The 20,989-nt window shown below is 40.4% G+C and overlaps 1 protein-coding gene across 1 annotated transcript in view; it reads right to left on the bottom strand.

Moving 5' to 3' along the window:
* The window catches only part of LOC126278941 (myristoylated alanine-rich C-kinase substrate-like), a gene marked incomplete at its 3' end in the record, with an annotated part of 84,351 nt that extends 63,622 nt beyond the window's left edge, over window positions 1-20,729 (bottom strand). The window contains exon 1 of the mRNA XM_049979219.1: window positions 20,537-20,729. Coding sequence (XP_049835176.1) covers window positions 20,537-20,729 — 193 coding nt within the window. The remainder of the gene's footprint in view (window positions 1-20,536) is intronic.
* Between the last annotated feature and the right edge of the window lie 260 nt (window positions 20,730-20,989).

Raw genomic sequence — 20,989 nt, 5'->3', positions numbered from 1 at the left:
GATGTTTTAGCCAGCTGGTGGATCCCTTGAGCTCCAGATTCCACTGACTAATTTAACGTGTTGGAGACCAGCTGCATAAAACAGAGCCTAGAAAACAAGGCATTTATTTTGTTATTTAAAGTGTTACTTCCACATACATAATTCATGTGAGTAATACATATCAAAAAAGGTCAAGCTTCAAGATTTATTTTTAACATTTACTTAGGTTTTTGATAGAATTTAAATTTCATAATAATACTGAGAAAAAGTATAATTAACCTTCCAGAAAAAAGTGAGAGGTGAGTTATTGAGCAATTACTTCCTCTTTAGCTTCCAAAATTTCTCGCTCACATAAAAACCATTATGTATTTGTAGCGTAATTACAGAAATGTGCTGCACCTAGCGAGTGCCTGCACGAAATTACATCAGTGCACTCATGTTGGCTCAGGCATAAGCGACAGCAGCCGTTATATTTGCTGATGCTTCTTCCAAAATAATTCTAGAAATTGACAACAGAGGGCAGCACCACACAAGTAGTGAGACATTCGTTCACTGTCCTAACGTGCATTCAGTCTGGTTTTCGAGCAACGACTCACGCAGCGAGAAAATGGGGCTCGGGTTTATTCTACATGGTGTTAATTAAAAAGCGAGTTTAATTTCCTGTTTCTGTCAGAATTTAGTAAGAAAATGCTTAAGAGTGATGAATCCCAAATTAAATTACATAAAGTGAACTGGTCTATTAGTCCTACTGTAAGTGGTTATAAATTATTGCTAAAACTCAGAATAATCTACAAAAACCAGCACATCAGCTGTAAGACGAGACTGAAATTGAAATACACTAATAACAGTTTACTTTGGATTAATGTTTCTAAGCAACAAAAAATAACAGAAGAGTACAGAATCAATCGGAAAGAGCACATCAGTATGATGACGACAACAGACAACCAAAGATACTGTACAAATACGAAGAAACTTAGATCTAAAGCAAGAAAGCGGGACTTAGACTCTGTAAGAAGGGATAATAGGCAACACTTGCAGAAAATGAAGATATTCCAGTCGCTGTTCTCCACTAAAGCTTGTACCTTCTACAGCCTGCTTCATTTCTATGGAAGATTTGCCTGAAGCCATGACACATTTCCTACCACCCTATCCCCTCTTTCAGAGTTATCCACATACTCCTTTCCTCGCAGATTCTGTGGACAATCTGTTTCATTTCTTATGTCACCAGTCTACTTAATTTTCAGTACCCCGCTGTAGCACCACATCACAAGCACTTCGATTCCCTTCTTTTCTGGTTTTCCTGCGGTCCGCGATTCTCTGCTTTACAGCGCTTTTTCAGAAAGTTCTTCACCAAATTAAGGATTATGTTTGACACTAATAGACGTCTTTTGGCCAAGAATGCCGTGTTTGCGTGTGCTAGTCTGCTTTCCATATCCTCCTTGCTTCGACCGCCATGAACTTTTTGTTTCTGGCGTAGAGCAGTTCCTTGGTCTACTTTATAATCAGGTTCTTCGCTGTTCTCATTTCTGCAACTTCTCATTAGTTTCCTCTTTCTTCAGTTTATTCACAATCCATATTCTGTACTGAATAGGCTGTTTATTCACATGTTAACAGTGGTGGTGAAAGACTATATCCCTGCCTTAATGTTCATTCTAATCATATCATTTTTTCCATGTCTTACATTCTTAATGTCTCATTTTGATTCTTGTAAATATGGCATATTACTTGCTTTTCTCTGTACCCAATACATAGTTTTCATAGAATTTCAATCATCTTGCAGTATAACGTCTTCTAAAACTAAGTCAAAATCTATCTCCTTTAATGGCTGATTCTGCTGCTAAATTCATAGAAAGGTATATGTAGCATACCAGTCGACACATACACAATTCACAAAAAGAAATTTGAAAACTTAATTAAAAAAGAACACTGCTCTCAAGAACCCAAACTGGAAATTTTTTCAACATATCAATTCTACATTTGAGTAAAAAGCCTTACCAATATATCATCCACAGCAGAACAAATAGGTTTACTAAATGAAGACCAAATGTATAATGTTGAACCATTAATTCACAACATATCTGTAAAACACTTAATAACTACAACGAAGGTATCTCTTGACACAGCAATACTATCAAAATGTAAATAAAGTGAGTTAACTCCAAAAGTAGCAGAAACTGTATAAACAGAACTAAGAAGCTGGAATAGGAAAATAAAACGACATACACTTCATGTAACACACTAAACAGCATAAATATCAAATTAATAACGCAAAATTCTACGGCAGTGAAAGTGGGCAAAGGTAACTCTATATTCATTATAAACCGAAATAACTACACCAATAAAGTGCGAATTTTTTTCCAGAATAACATCACACAAATACAAAATAACCTAACCAACAAATATAATGCTCAAACCATGTAAGCAATAAAAAATAGTAACGCAATTTTCACCAAACGAAGCAAAGAATCTTGCACTGTCATTAATTCATGAACACTAACTTTTTGGGCACAATCAAAGATACACAAAGACCACACTCCAGTCTGCTCAATAATGAACTGGGTACACAGCCTAACATATAACCTAAGTAAATGGTGAACATATTATTGAGCAAACCGTACATACAATATAAAATACACTACAAAAACTAATGAACACTAGCCCATAAAATAAAAAAAAACATACAAATTCTCCAAGCAGGTAAGTTAATCTCTTTCACTGTAACAAATTTATAAACGCTAGCGCCAATATCTGAAATTATAAAAGACGACGTCCTCATACAGAAAAGGAATCATTATTGAAACTTATGAAATCACAAAATTACTACAGCCGACTCTATCACAAAATTATTTCGAATTTGATAAGAAAATACACACGTGGAGAACTGAGGAAGCAGTGGGAAACTGCATAGCTGGTACTATCGCAGATATATTGCTCAGTGCATAAGAAGAAAATTTTTCATCTTCAATCCTCCATCCATAATCAAAATTAGCTACTATTATCGACATATGGATGACAAATTGTTACTAATCAATGGAGACAACAAGGATATACAAACAATTCACCACTAACTAAACAATTTGTACCTGAAATTAAAATTTACAATAAAAACAGGTAGCAACAAACCCATCAGTTTCTTAGACCTAAAAAAAAGCATTGATGATAACCAGATATCACCATCATTAGTAAAAATTTATGCCAGGTCTCATGAATGTACATAAATTGATTACCAACAGAGTCATAAATTTACCTCTTGAAGAAAGAGCAGCCAAAAATGCAATTATAAAGCTACAATATGTAGCACAAAAAATAATTTACACCCAGTAATCAAAATCTACAAAGACAATATTAAACTTAAAGCAGGTAACATACTTAAAGACATAACGCTGGGAACCAAATCGACATGTATGTCAGCATCATATTCAGACAACATATTACACAAAATAAACACTGTGTTTACAACTATGAAAATATAACACACTACCAATAACTTACAAAGTTGTGATCTCGAAAAAGGGATGTCCCTATCATTTCTAATCCACATGCATACAAAATTTTGTGTGATGCTTGCACTAATTTTTACATCGAACAAACAGGACGAAGTTTTAGTATCAGATTTAAAAAACACATGAAAGATTGTGAAAGCGACCAATCAAGTTTCTACCTACACTTAAAAAATAAGTCACAGGACCAACATAACCGAAAACGCTCTCAGAATTCTATGTAAGACACCGAAAGGTCAAACCACAAATATTTTTGAACAACTGGAAATTTATACACATAAACAGATATCGAAATGACATCCTAAACAAACAGACTGAGGCAAAGTAAGCGCTGTATCATTGTAAGAGCTACAGAGGCTAGTGAGTGTGCCAGTACTTACCCCAGTTCACTATTACCAGCGCCACATCATCATACAACGGATTGCACCATAATTTAAGAGTGAAATTAAAGATTAAAATAACTTTTCCAAAATTCTTCAGTGTGTGCTTAAGTATATCAATGTTAATAGTGTAAAGTCTCAGAATGATTAAATCAATATGTTAGGCAAAACATACTATCTCAAGAAAAAAATAAGTGGCGCTGAATAATAAAATTATAAAGCTAAGAATTACAACATGCAAATGTATGTCATAATTAATAGTTAAAGTCTCATCTTGATCACAGCAATATTATAGTAAAAATCGGCGGTTTTACGAAAAATTGAAGTCACTAAATATTACACTCACAAAGCTGAAAGTTTGTATGAGCCTCAGTTTCTTGTAAAAACATTAAATACGTGACGGTAATAAGCTATCTCTATTAGTTTTCAAATTATTTACTAAAATCCAAACTTGGAATAAACAGTTACTTATTCATGGTATGTCATCATTTGTTTTTGTAATAGAAAGTTCTAATTGCAGCACGAGATTACATTCATGCAATAATATACCTCTATTAAGTTATTAGACTGTATTGCAAATAACAATAGTGGCAAGGAATCTCAAAGGGGCAGTTCAGAGGTTGTGTTCTACTATCAGTTCTGTTTTAAAAATTCTAGCCGGCAAATTTTATTGCAGTCGAGCCAAAACTCTATTTATATAAAAATTAATAAGATTGTACATTGTTAAACGACAGAGCCATTAATTAATGTGTCTGAATAAGATGTCATTTAGATGACCTGTGCCTAGTGCTGTTGACAGCAATGTTATGTTTGGCGTTCCGCTGCTCCCCTATATAAATACAGAGAAACAGTGGGAAGAGAGACTTTGCATCGAAATAGTCTCTCCTCGTCAGTCAGACGCCTGCCGACGTTGTGCCTCGGATGACGTCACTGCTGGGCAGACTTGAACGCGTTTTCGGTAAAAGTAGGAAGTGAGCTCGCGAGAATTGTACGACGTCATGGATCACTTACATTTCACGGAAGTAACCGTTTCTGTGCCACCGTAATGTTGACAAAACCACGTGGCAGGTGGCATAATTATTTTCCACTTTTAAGGCGAGCGATTACCTATTGGCAATTAGAAGGCAGGACGATAGACTAGGAACTTCCCATAGAGGTCACTTTAATACCTTGCAACGAGGTTCAAAATGGTTCAAATGGCTCTGAGCACGATGGGACTTAACATCTGAGGTCATCAACCCCTAGAACTTAAAACTACTTAAACCTAACTAACCTAAGGACATCACACACATCCATGCCCGAGGCAGGATTCGAACCTGCGACTGTAGCGGTCGCGCGGTTCCAGACTGTAGCGGCTAGAACCGCTCGGTCACTCAGGCCGGCTCGCAACAAGGGTTGGGATAATTTTAAGAAAAAAAACACATGGAAGGCGGTCCCACATTCTTCGCCATTTGCTGTTTCATGGAGTACACTTTACTGCTTAACAAAAATTATTACAACCACAATTTACAAACCTTGTTAAAATAATAACTATCTCACAATTTAAAGAACTTGAGCAGGATCAATTAATTAATAACAATTGCCAATAGTCAGTTTGTCAACAAGTGGCCATGAAAGCCTTAACAGTTTTGTATCAACTTGAATGTTTGAACTGTTATGCTGTTTGTACGATAGTTTGTCACAATTATCCAGGATCTGAGAGGATCATTTTAGAACTAATTACGACATCCATAGGTAGTTGGTCAAGACGCCATGACAGGAACTGCGAAATCTATCCCTAGATGTGTTAACAGTTGCGAACATTACGAAAATTAAAGTGTCTTCTTGTCACAAAAGTTTTTTCCACACATTTTGTTTAAATTTTTTGTTGCTGACGCTCAGTTTGAAGCTAGCGACCTACCTTAGCAATGCATGAAGTAGCTGAGCTTGCTTAAGTAACAGAAACAGCTCCGACCACACCGCTCTAGTTTTTTTTTCTTTTTTTTCCCGTCAGTCTTCTGAATGATCTGATACTCCATGCCATGATTTCCTCTCTTGTGCCAACATCGTTATTGCAGAATGGCAATTGCGCCCTACGACCTCAGTTATTTAGTGGATACATTCCATTCTGTATCTTTCTCTACAATGTTTGTACACTACAGCTCCCTCTACTATCATGGAAGTTATCGCCTGATGTATAAACACTCATCCTAGCTGTTTCCGAGTCAATGTTTTCCACGTATCCCCTGCCTTGTTGATTCTGCAAAGAATCTCCTCATTTTTTATCAGCCCACTTACGTTTCAGTATCCTTCTATAGCAGCTCATCTCAGACGCTTCGTTTCATTTGTTTTCCGGTTTTCCAACAGTCCGTGTTTCGCTATCATACAGTGTTGTGCTCCAAACAGTTTCTCCAATTACGTTTGATGTTTGATACTATTGCAGCCGACACGAAAATAGGCATCTCAGGTTCATCTCACTGTTTCCAAGCACTTCCAGTGATAATTTCAGGTCTTACTAAAAATTCCGAAAAAAATATTATTAACATATCTATTTTTAGTCTAGAATATGATGGACGCTCTTGCCCCTGCATTTCGCTCACTACGAAACAAACGTCAATGTACCGTCCCGTGGAAGACTGAAACCATGCTTTAGCACACGATGTGGCACAGAAACACAGAACATTCGGCTGGCACGGATCTACTGCACTGGTAACACTGTGCATGCAGCAACAAAGCAAAGATGAAACAAATGTGACCTTGAGATGACTAATTTTGTGACGGCCACTTTATTAAACTTCTTTCGTCCAAGAATGCCGTCTTTGCCTGTGCCCGTTTGCTTTTAGTGTCCTCCTTCTTTCTTCCGCCATGCGTTACTTTGCTTCCAAAGCAGCAGAATTCCGTAACTACATCTACTTCGTCGTCAGTAATTTTGATGTTAAGCTTATCGTTGATCTCACTTCTGCTGGTCCTCATTACTTCCGTCGTCCTTCCGTTTACTTCCACTCTGTATTCTTTATACAGTAGACTGTTCATCCTGTTCAGTGTGTCCTGCAACTGTTCCTTGGTTTGACTGAGGATCGCAGTGTCCTCAATTAATCACATCGCTGACGTTATTTCTGAATTGTAATCCCACTTTTGAACCTTCCTTTTAATTCTGTCATTGAACATTAGAGGAAAAAACTGAATTCTTGTCCTCAACCCTTTTCAATACTGCTTGGTCTTCCATTCTTATTGCTCCAGCTTGTTTCTTGTACATATTATACATTATGCTTGCTCCTATTTTCCCAAGTATTTCGAACATCATGGACCATTTTACATTGTCGAACACCGTTTCTAGTTCGACAAATCCCACGAACATGTCTTGATTTTTCTTAAGTCTTCCATCCATTACCTTGCCCAACGTCAGCATTGCTGGTGGCGTTACCTTCTTTATTGCCAAACTGATCGTCACTAGTAGATCCTCAGTTTTCTTTCAAAAACTTCGTGTGTTATTATTTTCAGCAACTTGATTGCCTCAGTTGTTAAGCAGATTGTGAGATATCTTTCACACCTATCTGCTTTGCTATCTTCGAGGGCACGTGGGTGATATTTTTCCGAAAAACTGCCACTTCCCCCAACAATTTTACAGAATTCCGACGAATTGTTAGCTATGCTTTCTTTCTTACTTGGACAGAAGTCTTCCAAAGCGCTGTTAAACTCTGATACTAATGGCGGATCCCCTATGTCTTCCATATCAATAAACATTTCTTCTTACATCAACTGATCGGATAAGTCACAACCTTGTAGATCTTCTGTGTACTCTTCCCAATTATCCGCTCTCTCCTCTGCATTTAACACTCGAATTTCAAAACTTTTTATGTTGACGCCCTTGTTTTTAATTTCATCGAATGTTGTTTTGATTTTTCTATACACTAATTAAATCGTTCAGTTGATCTTTTTCTTCAGTTTCTTCGCATTTCTCCTTGATTTTCCTGTACGTCTTATATCTAAGCGACTTATATGGGTGTATTCCTGTCTTTTTCTGTTCATTTTTGTGCTTCCTCCTTTCATCGACCAGCTGAAGTATTTTCTCCGTTACGCAAGATTTCTTCTCAGTTGCCTTACTTGTAACTGGTCTTGTCTGTCCACTTTCTTTACCTGTTTTAGAGATGTCATTCGTCTTCGTTTCAACTGCCTATATGGTAATCGTTATGAGAGTTCCTGCAGCCTTAAAGAACTTCAGAGGTGTCTTGTCGTTCCTCAGTATCCCACTTGTTTCCACGACGATTCTTCTATACGACTCTCTGAAACTTCAGTCTGTTCTTCATCGTTACCAAATTGTGATTCGACTCTTTACCTGCTCCTGCGTACGACTCGGAATATTCGTCTGACTATAAAATAATCAAGTTTAAATCTTTATTTTCTCCAAGCGTTTTCCAAGTATTCTTCCTCCAATGGTGATTCTGAACAGTGTATTTACTATTACTAACTTAATTTTATTGTCGAATTAATTAGTTGTTCACCTCCCTCATTACCCTAACGAGTCGATATTCTGCCGTAACTCTGTCTTCTATTTCTTTCACTACTACCGTAATGCTGTCTCCTGCGTTTATTACATTGTCGTCTCGGCATGCATACCTGAACTATTGTTATTGGCGTTGGTTTGCCGTCGGTTCTGATGACCACTGAACCGTTCATAGTTAACTCACTTTCTGCCATACGTTACCAACTTCAACGAATCCTACTTCCACTATACCATTTTCTGCTGCTGATGTCCATATCACCCCAAATTTGTCTTATCAGAAATTTTTAGCTTATTCCCATTTTACATCACTGTCATCCACTACATTTATAAGAGGCGATCAAAAAGTTTCCGTTTGAAGGCGTTGTTGCAGTATACATGCAACGTGTCGCCATTCCGGTGGGATATACAGTACTGGCCATTAAATTTGCTACACCACGAAGATGACGTGCTACAGACGATAAATTTAACCGACAGGAAGAAGATTCTGTGATATGCAAATGATTAGCTTTTCAGAGCATTCATACAAGGTTGGCGCCGGAGGCGACACCTACAACGTGCTGACATGAGGAAAGTTTCCAACCAATTTCTCATACACAAACGGCAGTTGACCGGCGTTTCCTGGTGAAACGTTGTTTGATGCCTAGTGTCAGGAGGAGAAATGCGTACCATCACGTTTCCGACTTTGATAAAGGTCGGATTGTAGTGTATCGCGATTGTGGTTTATCGCATCGCGACATTGCTGCTCACGTTGGTCGAGATCCAATAACTGTTAACAGAATATGGAATCGGTGGCTTCAGGAGGGTAATACGGAACGCCGTGCTGGATCCCGATGGCCTCGTATCAAAAGCAGTCGAGATGACAGGCATCTTATCCGCATGGCTGTAACGGATCGTGCAGCCACGTCTCGATCCCGGAGTCAAGAGATGGGGACGTTTGCAAGACAACAACCATCTGCACGAACAGTTCGACGACGTTTGCAGCAGCATGGACTATCAGCTCGGAGACCATGGCTGCGGTTACTCTTGACGCTGCATCACAAACAGGAGCGCCTGCGATGGTGTACTCAACGACGAACCTGAGTCCACGAATGGCAAAACGTCATTTTTTTTCGGATGAATCCAGGTTCTGTTTACAGCATCATGATGGTCGCATCCGTGTTTGGCGACATCGTGGTGAACACACATTGGAAGCGTGTGTCCGTCATCGCCTTACTGGCGTATCACACAGTGTGATGTTATGGGGTGCCATTGTTTACAGGTCTCGGTCACCTCTTGTTCACATTGACGGCACTAGAACAGTGGACGTTACATTTCAGATGTGTTACGACCCGTGGCTCTACCCTTCATACGATCCCTGCGAAACCCTACATCTCAGCAGGATAATGCACGACCGCCTGTTGCAGGTCCTGTACGGGCCTTTCTGGATACAGAAAATGTACGACTGCTGCTCTGGCCAGTACATTCTCCAGATCTCTCACCAATTGTAAACGACTGGTCAATGGTGGCCGAGCAACTGACTCGTCACAATACGCCAGTCACTACTCTTGATGAACTGATGACTTCTCAGGATCTATGCACCCAAACTGCATGAAAATGTAATCACACGCCAGTTCTAGTACAATATATTTGTCCAATGAATACCCGTTTATCATCTCCATTTCTTCTTGGTGTAGCAATTTTAATGACCAGTAGTGTATAAGCATCGGCATGTAGACAAGGGATTAGTGCGGCATTCATGTCTTTCCGACGTGCGTGCGGGAAAGGCGAAAACATGAACTACGGCGAATTTATTACAAAATGCGTGTAACAGGACCAACGTTCTTATTCTTTTCTTGGCTGCCGAAGAACAAACGACGGTAGACATCCATCGGAGAATAAAGAATATGCGCAATTAAAGCGAAACGTCCGAGAATGCGACAAGCGGTGTTGTTGTTTAATGATAACGTACGTCACAATATCGCAAATGCCGTAACGCAGAAGTTATGCCAGCTCAAGCGGGAGACATTGAGGCTCTGATCTCCCCCCCCCCCCCCCCCCATGCGATTATCTCGCCTTCGATCCTTTAAAAAAACATCTTGAATGGTCGACAGTTCCTATTGAACGAGGCTGTGTAACAGGCAATTACGGACTTCTTCACGCAGCAGGACACACTATTTTACCAAACTGACACTTAAGCTGGTGCGTCGGTGGGATTACAGCCTTAATGCTCGCGGCCGTTTCATCTGAATGACATACCCTTCCTGGACTGTACGGTCTTCGAACAGAAACTTTTTGATCGCCCCTTATAAACTGAGCCTTTGCATTTCCCTTTTCAAATTTTCTTGCTTGTTTACTATGTTCGGACTTCTGGCATTCTACACTCCAACTCGTAAAATGTTACCCTTTAGTTTGTTATTCAATCTTTTTTCATGGTTATCTCCCCCTTGGCAGTTTTATCCCAGAGATTGGAAATCGGGATTTTTTGCCGACGGCAAGATCATACGGACACTTTCTCAAATCCTTGTACAGAGCTTTAACCGAGATCACAACGTGCCCTCGTCTGCCGGGGCCCACACCACGGTTACAGGCGTCTTGAGCCAACATCGTAAGGAGCCCATGGTAAGTGAACGAGCAAACCAACAGATGTCGCTACGGTCAAGCTACCGTGATCCCCTATTGTTTAAAACGTCAGCTTATGGGAACATGTTAGGTCGATCACATTTCCAAAATTTGTCTTCGTCTGTAGAATGTATAAGCATACAGTTTGAAAATTCACTAGAAAATCTCGCAGCTCCAAATGAACGCCTTTGACGAAAGGAAGGTATTGGAATGCGATGCGTACAAAGTCAGGTTTCCCGCTCTAAACTGTACTGTGATGAATTAAAAGGGCCTAGCGTGTGGTATTGGGCACCTTACTGAAGTTTTGGTTGTGCTGACAGATTGACGTGTAGCCTAGACTGAATTCTACGGTTTGTTGAGACGTGATACTTTTGATTGTGACTTGACGAAGCCAGAGTATGTGAATGCTGAGTAAAGGCTGTGGTAGCAGATAGACCTGTCGCGTTAATTAATATTTACATTCGCGCTATACCGGGTGGTCCATTGATAGTGACCGAGCCAAATATCTCACGAAATAAGCATCAAACGAAAAAACTACAAAGCACGAAACTCGTCTAGCTTGAAGGGGGAAACCAGATGGCACTATGGTTGGCCCGCTAGATGGCGCTACCATAGGTCAAACGGATATCAACTGCGTTTTTTTTAAATAGGAACCCCCATTTTATTACATATTTGTGTAGTACGTAAAGAAATATGAATGTTTTAGTTCGACCACTTTTTTCGCTTTGTGATAGATGGCACTGTAATAGTCACAAACGTATAAGTACGTGGATCACGTAACATTCCGCCAGTGCGGACGGTATTTGCTTCGTGATACATTACCCTTGTTAAAATGGACCGTTTACCAATTGCGGAAAATGTCAATATCGCGTTGATGTATGGCTATTGTGATCAAAATGCCCAACCGGCGTGTGCTATGTATGCTGCTCCGTATCCTGGACGACATCATCCAAGTGTCTGGACCGTTAGCCGGATCGTTACGTTACTTAAGGAAACAGGAAGTGTTCAGCCACATGTGCAACGTCAGCCACGACCTGCAATAAATGATGATGCCCAAGTAGGTGTTTTAGCTGCTGTTGCGTTAATCAGCACGTCAGTAGCAGACAAACTGCGCGAGAATCGGGAATCTCAAAAACGTCGGTGTTGAGAATGCTACATCAACATGGATTGCACCTGTACCATATTTCTATGCACCAGGAATTGCATGGCGACAACTTTGAACGTCATGTACAGTTCTTACTACTGGGCGCAAGAGAAATTACGGGACGATGATAGTTTTTTTGCACCCGTTCTATTTAGCGACGAAGCGTCATTCACCAACAGCGGTAACGTAAACCGGCATAATGTGCACTATTGGGCAACGGAAAAGCCACGATGGCTGCGACAAGTGGAACTTCAGCGACATTGGCGGGTTAATGTATGGTGCGGCATTATGGGAGGAAGGATCATTGGCCCCCATTTTATCGATCACAGTCTAAATGGTGCAATGTATGCTGATTTTCTACGTAATGTTCTACCGATGTTACTACAAGATGTTTCATTGCATGACAGAATTGCGCTGTACTTCCAACATGATGGATGTCCGGCACATAGCTTACGTGCGGTTCAAGCGGTATTGAATAGCATATTTCGTGACAGGTGGATTGGTCGTCGAAGCACCATACCATGGCCCGCACGTTCACCAGATCGGACGTCCCTGGATTTCTTTCTGTGGGGATAGCTAAAGGATATTTGCAATCGTGATCCACCGACAACGCCTGACAACATGCGTCAGCGCATTGTCAATCCATGTGCGAACATGGAACAACCGAAATAAAACGTATAAACGTACGTACGGTCTGTATTTTAATTTAAAAAACCTACCTGTTACCAACTGTTTGTCTAAAATTGTGAGCCCTAAGTTTGTGACTATTACAGCGCCATCTGTTGTTGTTGTTGTGGTCTTCAGTCCTGAAACTGGTTTTATGCAGCTCTCCATGCTACTCTATCCTGTGCAAGCTTCTTCATCTCCCAGTACCTACTGCAACCTACATCCATCTTGGTCTCCCTCTACGATTTTTACCCTCCAGACTGCCCTCCAATACTAAATTGGTGATCCCTTGATGCCTCAGAAAATGTCCCTTCTTCTGGTTAAGTTGTTCCACAAACTTCTCTTCTCCCCAATCGTATTCAATACTTCCTCATTAGTTATGTGATCTACCCATCTAATCTTCAGCATTCTTCTGTAGCACCACATTTCAAAAGCTTCTATTCTCTTCTTGTCCAAATTATTTATCGTCCATGTTTCACTTTCATACATGGCTACACTCCATACAAATACTTTCAGAAATGACTTCCTGACACTTAAATCTATACTCGATGTTAACAAATTTCTCTTCTTCAGAAACGCTTTCCTTGCCATTGCCAGTCTACATTTTACGAGTACTTCCTCTCTACTTCGACCATCATCAGTTATTTTGCTCCCCAAATAGCAAAACTCCTTTACTACTTTAAGTGTCTCATTTCCTAATCTAATTCCCTCAGCCTCACCCGACTTAATTCGACTACATTCCATTATCCTCGTTTTGCTTTTGTTGATGTACATCTTATATCCTCCTTTCAAGACACTGTCCATTCCATTCAAGTGCTCTTCCAAGTCCTTTGCTGTCTGTGACAGAATTACAATGTCATCGGCGAACCTCAAAGTTTCTATTTCTTCTCCATGGACTTTAATACCTACTCCGAATTTTTCTTTTGTTTCCTTCACTGCTTGCTCAATATACAGATTGAATAACATCGGGGATAGACTACAGCCTGTCTCACTAACTTCCCAACCACTGCTTCCCTTTCATGTCCCCGACTCTTATAACTGCCATCTGGTTTCTGTACAAATTGTAAATAGTCTTTCGCTCCCTGCATTTTACCCCTGCCACCTTTAGAATTTGATAGAGAGTATTCCAGTCAACATTGTCAAAAGCTTTCTCTAAGTCTACAAATGCTAGAAACGTAGGTTTGCCCTTCCTTACTCTAGCTTCTAAGATAAGTCGTAGGGTCAGTATTGCCTCACGTGTTCCAACATTTCTAAGGAATCCAAACTGATCTTCCCCGAGGTCGGCTTCTACTAGTTTTTCCATTCGTCTGTAAAGAACTCGCGTTAGTATTTTGCAGCTGTGACTTATTAAACTGATAGTTCGGTAATTTTCACATCTGTCAACACCTGCTTTCTTTGGGATTGGAATTATTATATTCTTCTTGAAGTCTGAGGGTATTTCGCCTGTCTCATACATCTTGCTCACCAGATGGTAGAGTTCTGTCAGGACTGGCTCTCCCAAGGCCGTCAGTAGTTACAATGGAATGTTGTCTACTCCATGGGCCTTGTTTCGACTCAGGTCTTTCAGTGCTCTGTCAAAGTATTCACGCAGTATCGTATCTCCCATTTCATCTTCATCTACATCCTCTTCCATTTCCATAATATTGTCCTTAAGTACATCGCCCTTGTATAGACCCTCTATATACTCCTTCCACCTTTCTGCTTTCCCTTCTTTGCTTAGAACTGGTTTTCCTTCTGAGCTCTTAATATTCATACAAGTGGTCCTCTTTTCTCCAAAGGTCTCTTTAATTTTCCTGTAGGCAGTATCTATCTTACCCCTAGTGAGATAAGCCTCTACATCCTTACATTTGTCCTCTAGCCATCCCTGCTTAGCCATTTTGCACTTCCTGTCGATCTCATTTTTGAAAAGTCTGTATTCCTTTTTGCCTGCTTCATTTACTGCATTTTTATATTTTCTCCTTTCATCAATTAAATTCAATATTTCTTCTGTTATCCAAGGATTTCTACTAGCCCTCGTCTTTTTACCTACTTGATCCTCTGCTGCCTTCACTACTTCATCCCTCAAAGCTACCCATTCATCTTCTACTGTATTTTTTTCCCTCATTCCTGTCAATTGCTCCCTTATGCTCTCCCTGAAACTCTGTACAACCTCTGGTTCTTTTAGTTTATCTAGGTCCCATCTCCTTAAATTCCCAGCGCCATCTATCACAAAGCAAAAAAAGTGGTCCAACTAAAACGTTCATATTTCTTTAAGTACTACACGAATATGTAATAGAAAATGTGGGTTCCTATTTTTAAAAAACGCAGTTGTTATCCGTTTGACTTATGGCAGCGCCATCTAGCGAGCCAACCCTAGCGCCATCTGGTTTCCCCCTTCAAACTAGCAAAGTTTCGTTCTTTGTAGTTTTTTCGTTTGACGGTTATTTCGTGAGATATTTGGCCCAGTCACGATCAATGGACCGTCCTGTATACACCGAAGCGCCTTAGAAACTGGTATATGGACGCGCCTTCAAATACAGAGATATGTAAACAGGCAGAATAAGACGTTACGATCGGCAACGCCTCTACAAGACAACAAGTGTCTGGCGCAGTTGTTACATCAGTTACTGGCGCTACTATGGTAGGTTATCAACATTTAAGTGCGTTTGAACATGGAGTTACAGTCGGCGCAAGAGTTGTGGGACACAGCATTTCCAACGTAACGTTCAAGTTTGTATTTTCCCATACGACCATTTCACGAGTGTATAGTGAATATGAGGAATCCGGTAAAACATCAAATCTGCGACATCGCTGTGTCCGGAAAAAGATCCTGCAGGAACGGGGCCATCGACGACTGAAGAGAATCGTTCAACGTGACAGAAGTGGAACCACTCCGGAAATTGCTGCAGATTTTGATCCTGGACCAACAACAAGTGTCAACGTGCGAACCATTCAACGAAATATCATCGACATGGGCTTTCGGAGTGAAAGGCCCACTCATGTAAATTTTATGACTGCACGAAACAAAGTTTTACGTCCCGTCATCACAGACATTGGACTGTTGATCACTGGAGACATGTTGCCTGGTCGGACGAGTCTCGTTTCAAATTCTATCGAACGGATGTAAGTGTACGGTTATGGAGGCCACCTCGTGAATCCATGGACCTTGCATGTCAGCAGGGGACTGTTCAAAGTGATGGAGGCTCTGTAATGGTGTGGGGCGTGTGCAGTTAGAGTGATAGAAGACCCTGATGTGTCCAGATACGACTCTGGCAGGTGCTACGTACGTAAGCATTCTAGCTGATCACCCTTATCCATTCATGTCCATTGTGCATTCCGAAGGACTTGCGCAATTCCAGCAGGAAAATGCGACTCCCCACACGTCCAGAAATGCTACAGAGTGGCTCCAGGAACGCACTTCTGAGTTTAAACACTTCCGCTGGCCGCCAAACTCCCCAGACATGAACATTATTGGTTGTGTTTGGTATGCCTTGCAGCGTGCTGTTCAGACGAGATCTCCATCCCCTCGTACTCTTACGGATTTATGGACAGCGCTGCAGTATTAATCGTGTCAGTTCCCTCCAGCACTACTTCAGACATTAGTCGAGTCCATGCCACGTCATGTTGCAGCACATTTGTATCTGGTCGCGAGGGGCCTTACACGATGTTAGGCGGGTGTACCAGTTTCTTTGGCTCTTCAGTGTATATCGCATTTTGCTATATATGACGAACCTTTTGTCATAAAAACTCAGGTAAATTCATAGAACCAATATAGGTCATGAAAATGTTTCAGGCATTTTGATGCGTGTGACATGAACTACGAAAAATGCAAGGCGGTGGGGGTCTTCAACGTGACTTTTACAGAGAGTTTGTAATAAAGGTGTGTTTTGAAGAGGTAATTCTTATTTGTTCCGAGATCTGTGTGCGGAATTTTAAAGTAATTCAGATTCTTCTATCGCACCCGGGTTCCCGGGTTCGATTCCCAGCGGGGTCAGGGATTTTCTCTGCCTCGTGATGATTTGGTGTTGTGTGGTGTCCTTAGGTTAGTTAGGTTTAAGTAGTTCTAAGTTCTAGGGACTTATGACCATAGATGTTGAGTCCCATAGTGCTCAGAGCCATTGGAACCAGATTCTTCTAATCCAGACGAATCTATTATGTTTTCTGTGCCTACACTTGCTTTAAAAACGTAGTTAACTGGTGGAGTGTACTGTTGCGTTGAATATTCTTCCTCCTGAGAAATTTGTTTTATTTGCGCTGTTCCATTCTGTAGTGATGCCTTGCGCATGCACCTTGAAGAGTCTGTCACTGTAATATTTACAGAGATTAACTTAAGCATTCGCTACCACTAGCTCATGTCTCTCTTTCGCGTTTGATACCAATCCGTAGCGCTAACAAAATAGCGGACATGAATGACTCTTCGAATTCAACATGCCTAATCATAACAATAATTATAGTTATTCTCGTCACAACGCATTCGTTGACTTTGCGAACTTACCACCAGACTATTACCTTTCAGCCTAACCTAGTCTTCAGGCTATTGTACACATCTATCTGCCAAAACCAGTAACCAAAACCGAGCGAAGTGGCGCAGTGGTTGGCACAATGGACTCGCATTCGGGAGGACTACGGTTCAAATTCGCATCCGACCATCTTGATTTAGGTTTTCCTTGATTCCCCCCAAATCGCTTCAGGCAAATGTCGGGATGGTCCCTTTGAATGGGCACTGCCGACTTCTTTCCCCAACCTTCCCTAAACCGGTGGGGCCGATGACCTCGCTGTTTGGTCCCCTCCCCCGAATCAATCAATTATTATTATTATCGTTAATTTCACATTAAAGAGAGCGTTAAAACACAATCAGTATTCACAATGACAATATGGTACATAAAATTGGTACATTTCAAATTCATGGCACTTTTTTCTGTCTCTTTCTTTTCTCTTCCCAAAAACCTCTCATAAATTCACTGTGTTTCTTCTTCCTCTCTTCTATCCACTTCTTTCCTGATTTCTTTTCTTTTGGTGTTGCTTCGAATTTCTGTTTGTTGATTTTTTCTCTGTATTTTCCTCTGTTTGATGTTTCTTCTGTGGAGATGTTTAGAATTTTGAAATCTTCCATTGTTTTCTTTACCCAGTTAGTTTTCACCTTATTCGTCACTATTCGTCTTCTTGGTCAGCCTATTTTCATTCATCCTATGAATGTGCCCATAGAATTTTGCCCTTCTTTTTCTGATATTGTCTGTAATTGTCTCTTCCTGTCTGTACAATTACTTTGTTGGTGTCTTTATCCAGATCCCCTGTCTCTGAACTGGCCCATAGACCTTTCTCAGAATTTTCCTCTCTTGCTTTTCCATTTCCTTGATTTTAGTTCTTCCTCTGATTACTGTTGTTTCTGAGGCATACAAGGCCTCAGGTAAGACTACTGTTTTGTAATGTCTTAATTTGGCATTGACGGAAATATTTCTTTTATTGTAATGGTTCCATGTAAGTTTGTATGCTTTTTGTAGTTTTGTAACCCTTTCTTCATTGGCTGTTGAAATCAGTCCTGTTTTCTGTGTAATCTCCCCCACGTATTTGAAACTTTCTACTTGCGTTATCTTTCCGTACTTTGTTATCAATGGGCTTCTGTCTGTAGATTTTGTGTCCACGTACTGGGTTTTTTCATATGATATTTGTAGTCCTGTTCTGGCTGCGATTTCATGCAATATCTCTAGGGCTTCTCTGGCTTCTTTTCTGTCATTTGTAATAATGGCTATGTCGTCGGCAAAGGCCAGACATTTTATGTTGACGGCTCTATTTTTCTCTCTCCCCATCTTTACCCCATTGACTTGTCCCACGTCCTGATTATTTTCTCTAAAACCGCGTTAAATAAAATGGGTGGCCGGCCATCTACCTGTCTCACTCCTGTCTTGATTTCGAAAGATCCTGAGATCTCGCCCATGAACTTCACTTTTGACTTTGTAGTTGTTAATGTGTCCTGAATTAGTTTTCTGGTCTTATTATCTACCTTCATTTCTTCTAGTGTATTAAAAAGTGTTTCTCTGTCTATGGACTCGTAAGCCTTCTTGAAATCAACAAATGTTACTGTTGTGTTTCTGGACTTTCTCATTGTTAATAATGTTCTCAGGCACCAGATCTGCTCACTGCAAGATCTTCCCTTTCTGAACACTCCTTGGTATTCTCCGATCTGTGGATGTATCTGAGGTTCTAGGCGATTTAACAGAGCTTTTGATAGAATTTTGTATGCCACTGGCAGTAACGAAATCCCTCTATAGTTATTAGGGTCTGTTTTGTCTCCTTTCTTGTTGAGGGGGTGTATAAGGGCGGCTGACTTCCATTCTTCTGGTATCTTTTCTGTTTCCCAGATGTTTTTGATTATACTATGAATTTTAGGTGTAATGTTTTCATGGTCTAATTTCCAGATTTCTGCAATCAGTCCATCTTCACCTGGTGCTCTGTTATTTTTCAATGATTTCATTATTTTCACGATTTCTTCATATGTTGGGGGTTCGGAGTCCCGGTTGGGTTCTGTTTTTGTAAACTGTAATCTCTGTTTTGGTTTATCACAGTTAAGTAACGTGTCAAAGTATCTAGCTAATATTTCACAGTTTTTCTTCGGATTTGTCTCCAGTGTTCCATCTTGTCTTTTGAAGCATAAGCTTGGTGGCTGATATCCTGTCATATTTTCTCGGAATACTCTGTAAAAATTTCGTGTGTTGTTTCTGGTGAAGTCTTCTTCTGTCCCCTTCAACCTGCTGTTTTCGTAACCTCTTTTTTCTCTTCGGATTATTTTTGAAGTGTTTTTCTGTATCCTGTTGAATTCCTCCCTTTTTCTTGTGTTTTATGGCTGTTAAATTTTTTCCAGGCTTTTATTCTGTTTTCTATGGCCCTGTCGCATGTCATGTTCCATCATCGGTGTTTCCTTTTTCTCGGTGGCTGCCCCAATTTTATCAGTTCTTTTATTTTTTTCTGACAGTTCTGTCCAGTTGTTGCTATTGATTTTCGTAATTTCTTCTATTATTTCTTTCTTGTTTATTTGTAGGTACTCTGGATCTGTTCTGAAAGGTCTGTTGGTTCTCTTGATTTGTCTATTGGGTATAAATTTTACTTCAATTTGGAGAAGGTGATGATCAGATTTGTAAACACCTTTCCTTGTTCTTACGTTCATTATTTCTCTGGTGTTTTTTGTGGATATTGCTACGTGGTCTATCTGAAATTCTCCTAGAGCATGGTTGGGGGATTTCCAAGTTACAAGTTTTCTTTGTGGTTTCTGTAACTGCGTTGACATGATTTTCAGATCAAAATTTCTGCAGAAGTTTATCAGGTTCTCTCCATTTTTGTTTGTTCCCATGTGGGCCGTGTGTTTCCCCGTCGTGTCTCGGAATTTTCTTTCCTTGCCTAACTGGGCATTGAAGTCTCCTAGTAACACTTTTAAGTGATTCTTGGGGATTTTGCTGGTAGTTTCTTCCAGATCTTCCCAGAATTCCTCTATCATCTCTGGGTTGTTCTTGTTATAATTGCTTGTGGGGGCATGTCCATTGATTAATGTATAGGCTTTCTTTCCAGATCTTATCATGAGTGTCGACATTACTTCTGATTTTGAGGTGAAATCTATTACGGAGTCCAGTGTCGATTTATGTACTACAAAACCAGTTCCGAAGAGTTTGAGATTTCTTCCTGGGATGGTTGTGGCTGGTTTCCCCTTATGTATTCTGTAATTTTCAGAATCAAAGTTGTTCTCATCGTGTTTGCTGTATTGTCATAACTTTGATGTTGTATTTATCCATGGCGTTTGTTAATTGTTTCAGTTTACCTGGCCTCAGTAGTGTGTTGTTGTTGTTGAGTGTTCCCATGTAAAATACTTTCTTCATCTTGAGGGTTTTTGAGAGGCTCCGATTCTTCTTTTCATGACATGCCTGATCCCTTGGAATCCGATTATCAGGTCTATTACCCACTCTTACTGACTGAGGCCCAGGGTAGTGGATTCTTTCCCGTTGTTCTGTCATGATTATTGGTTTGTGTTGAGGTATTGGTGGTGAAATCACGAAGGATCTTACATAATTTCGACTGGAGTTTTGAGTTCCAGAAGATTAACTTACAGCCGAGCTCACAGACGTTGACCAGAGTACCGGTGGCTGCCACGCAGACTTGTCTGGATTTTGGGGCTTCGCATGTAACCCCATGCAGGGGCCCTCACAGGGTGCTACCATCCGGAGCCAGATGGACTCAGGTTTTTTTTTACGAGGTGTTAATCAATCAATATATA

This window comes from Schistocerca gregaria, chromosome 6 (assembly GCF_023897955.1).
Source record: "Schistocerca gregaria isolate iqSchGreg1 chromosome 6, iqSchGreg1.2, whole genome shotgun sequence".
Classification (NCBI taxonomy): domain Eukaryota; kingdom Metazoa; phylum Arthropoda; class Insecta; order Orthoptera; family Acrididae; genus Schistocerca; species Schistocerca gregaria.
This window is presented reverse-complemented; position numbering and strand designations above follow the sequence as displayed.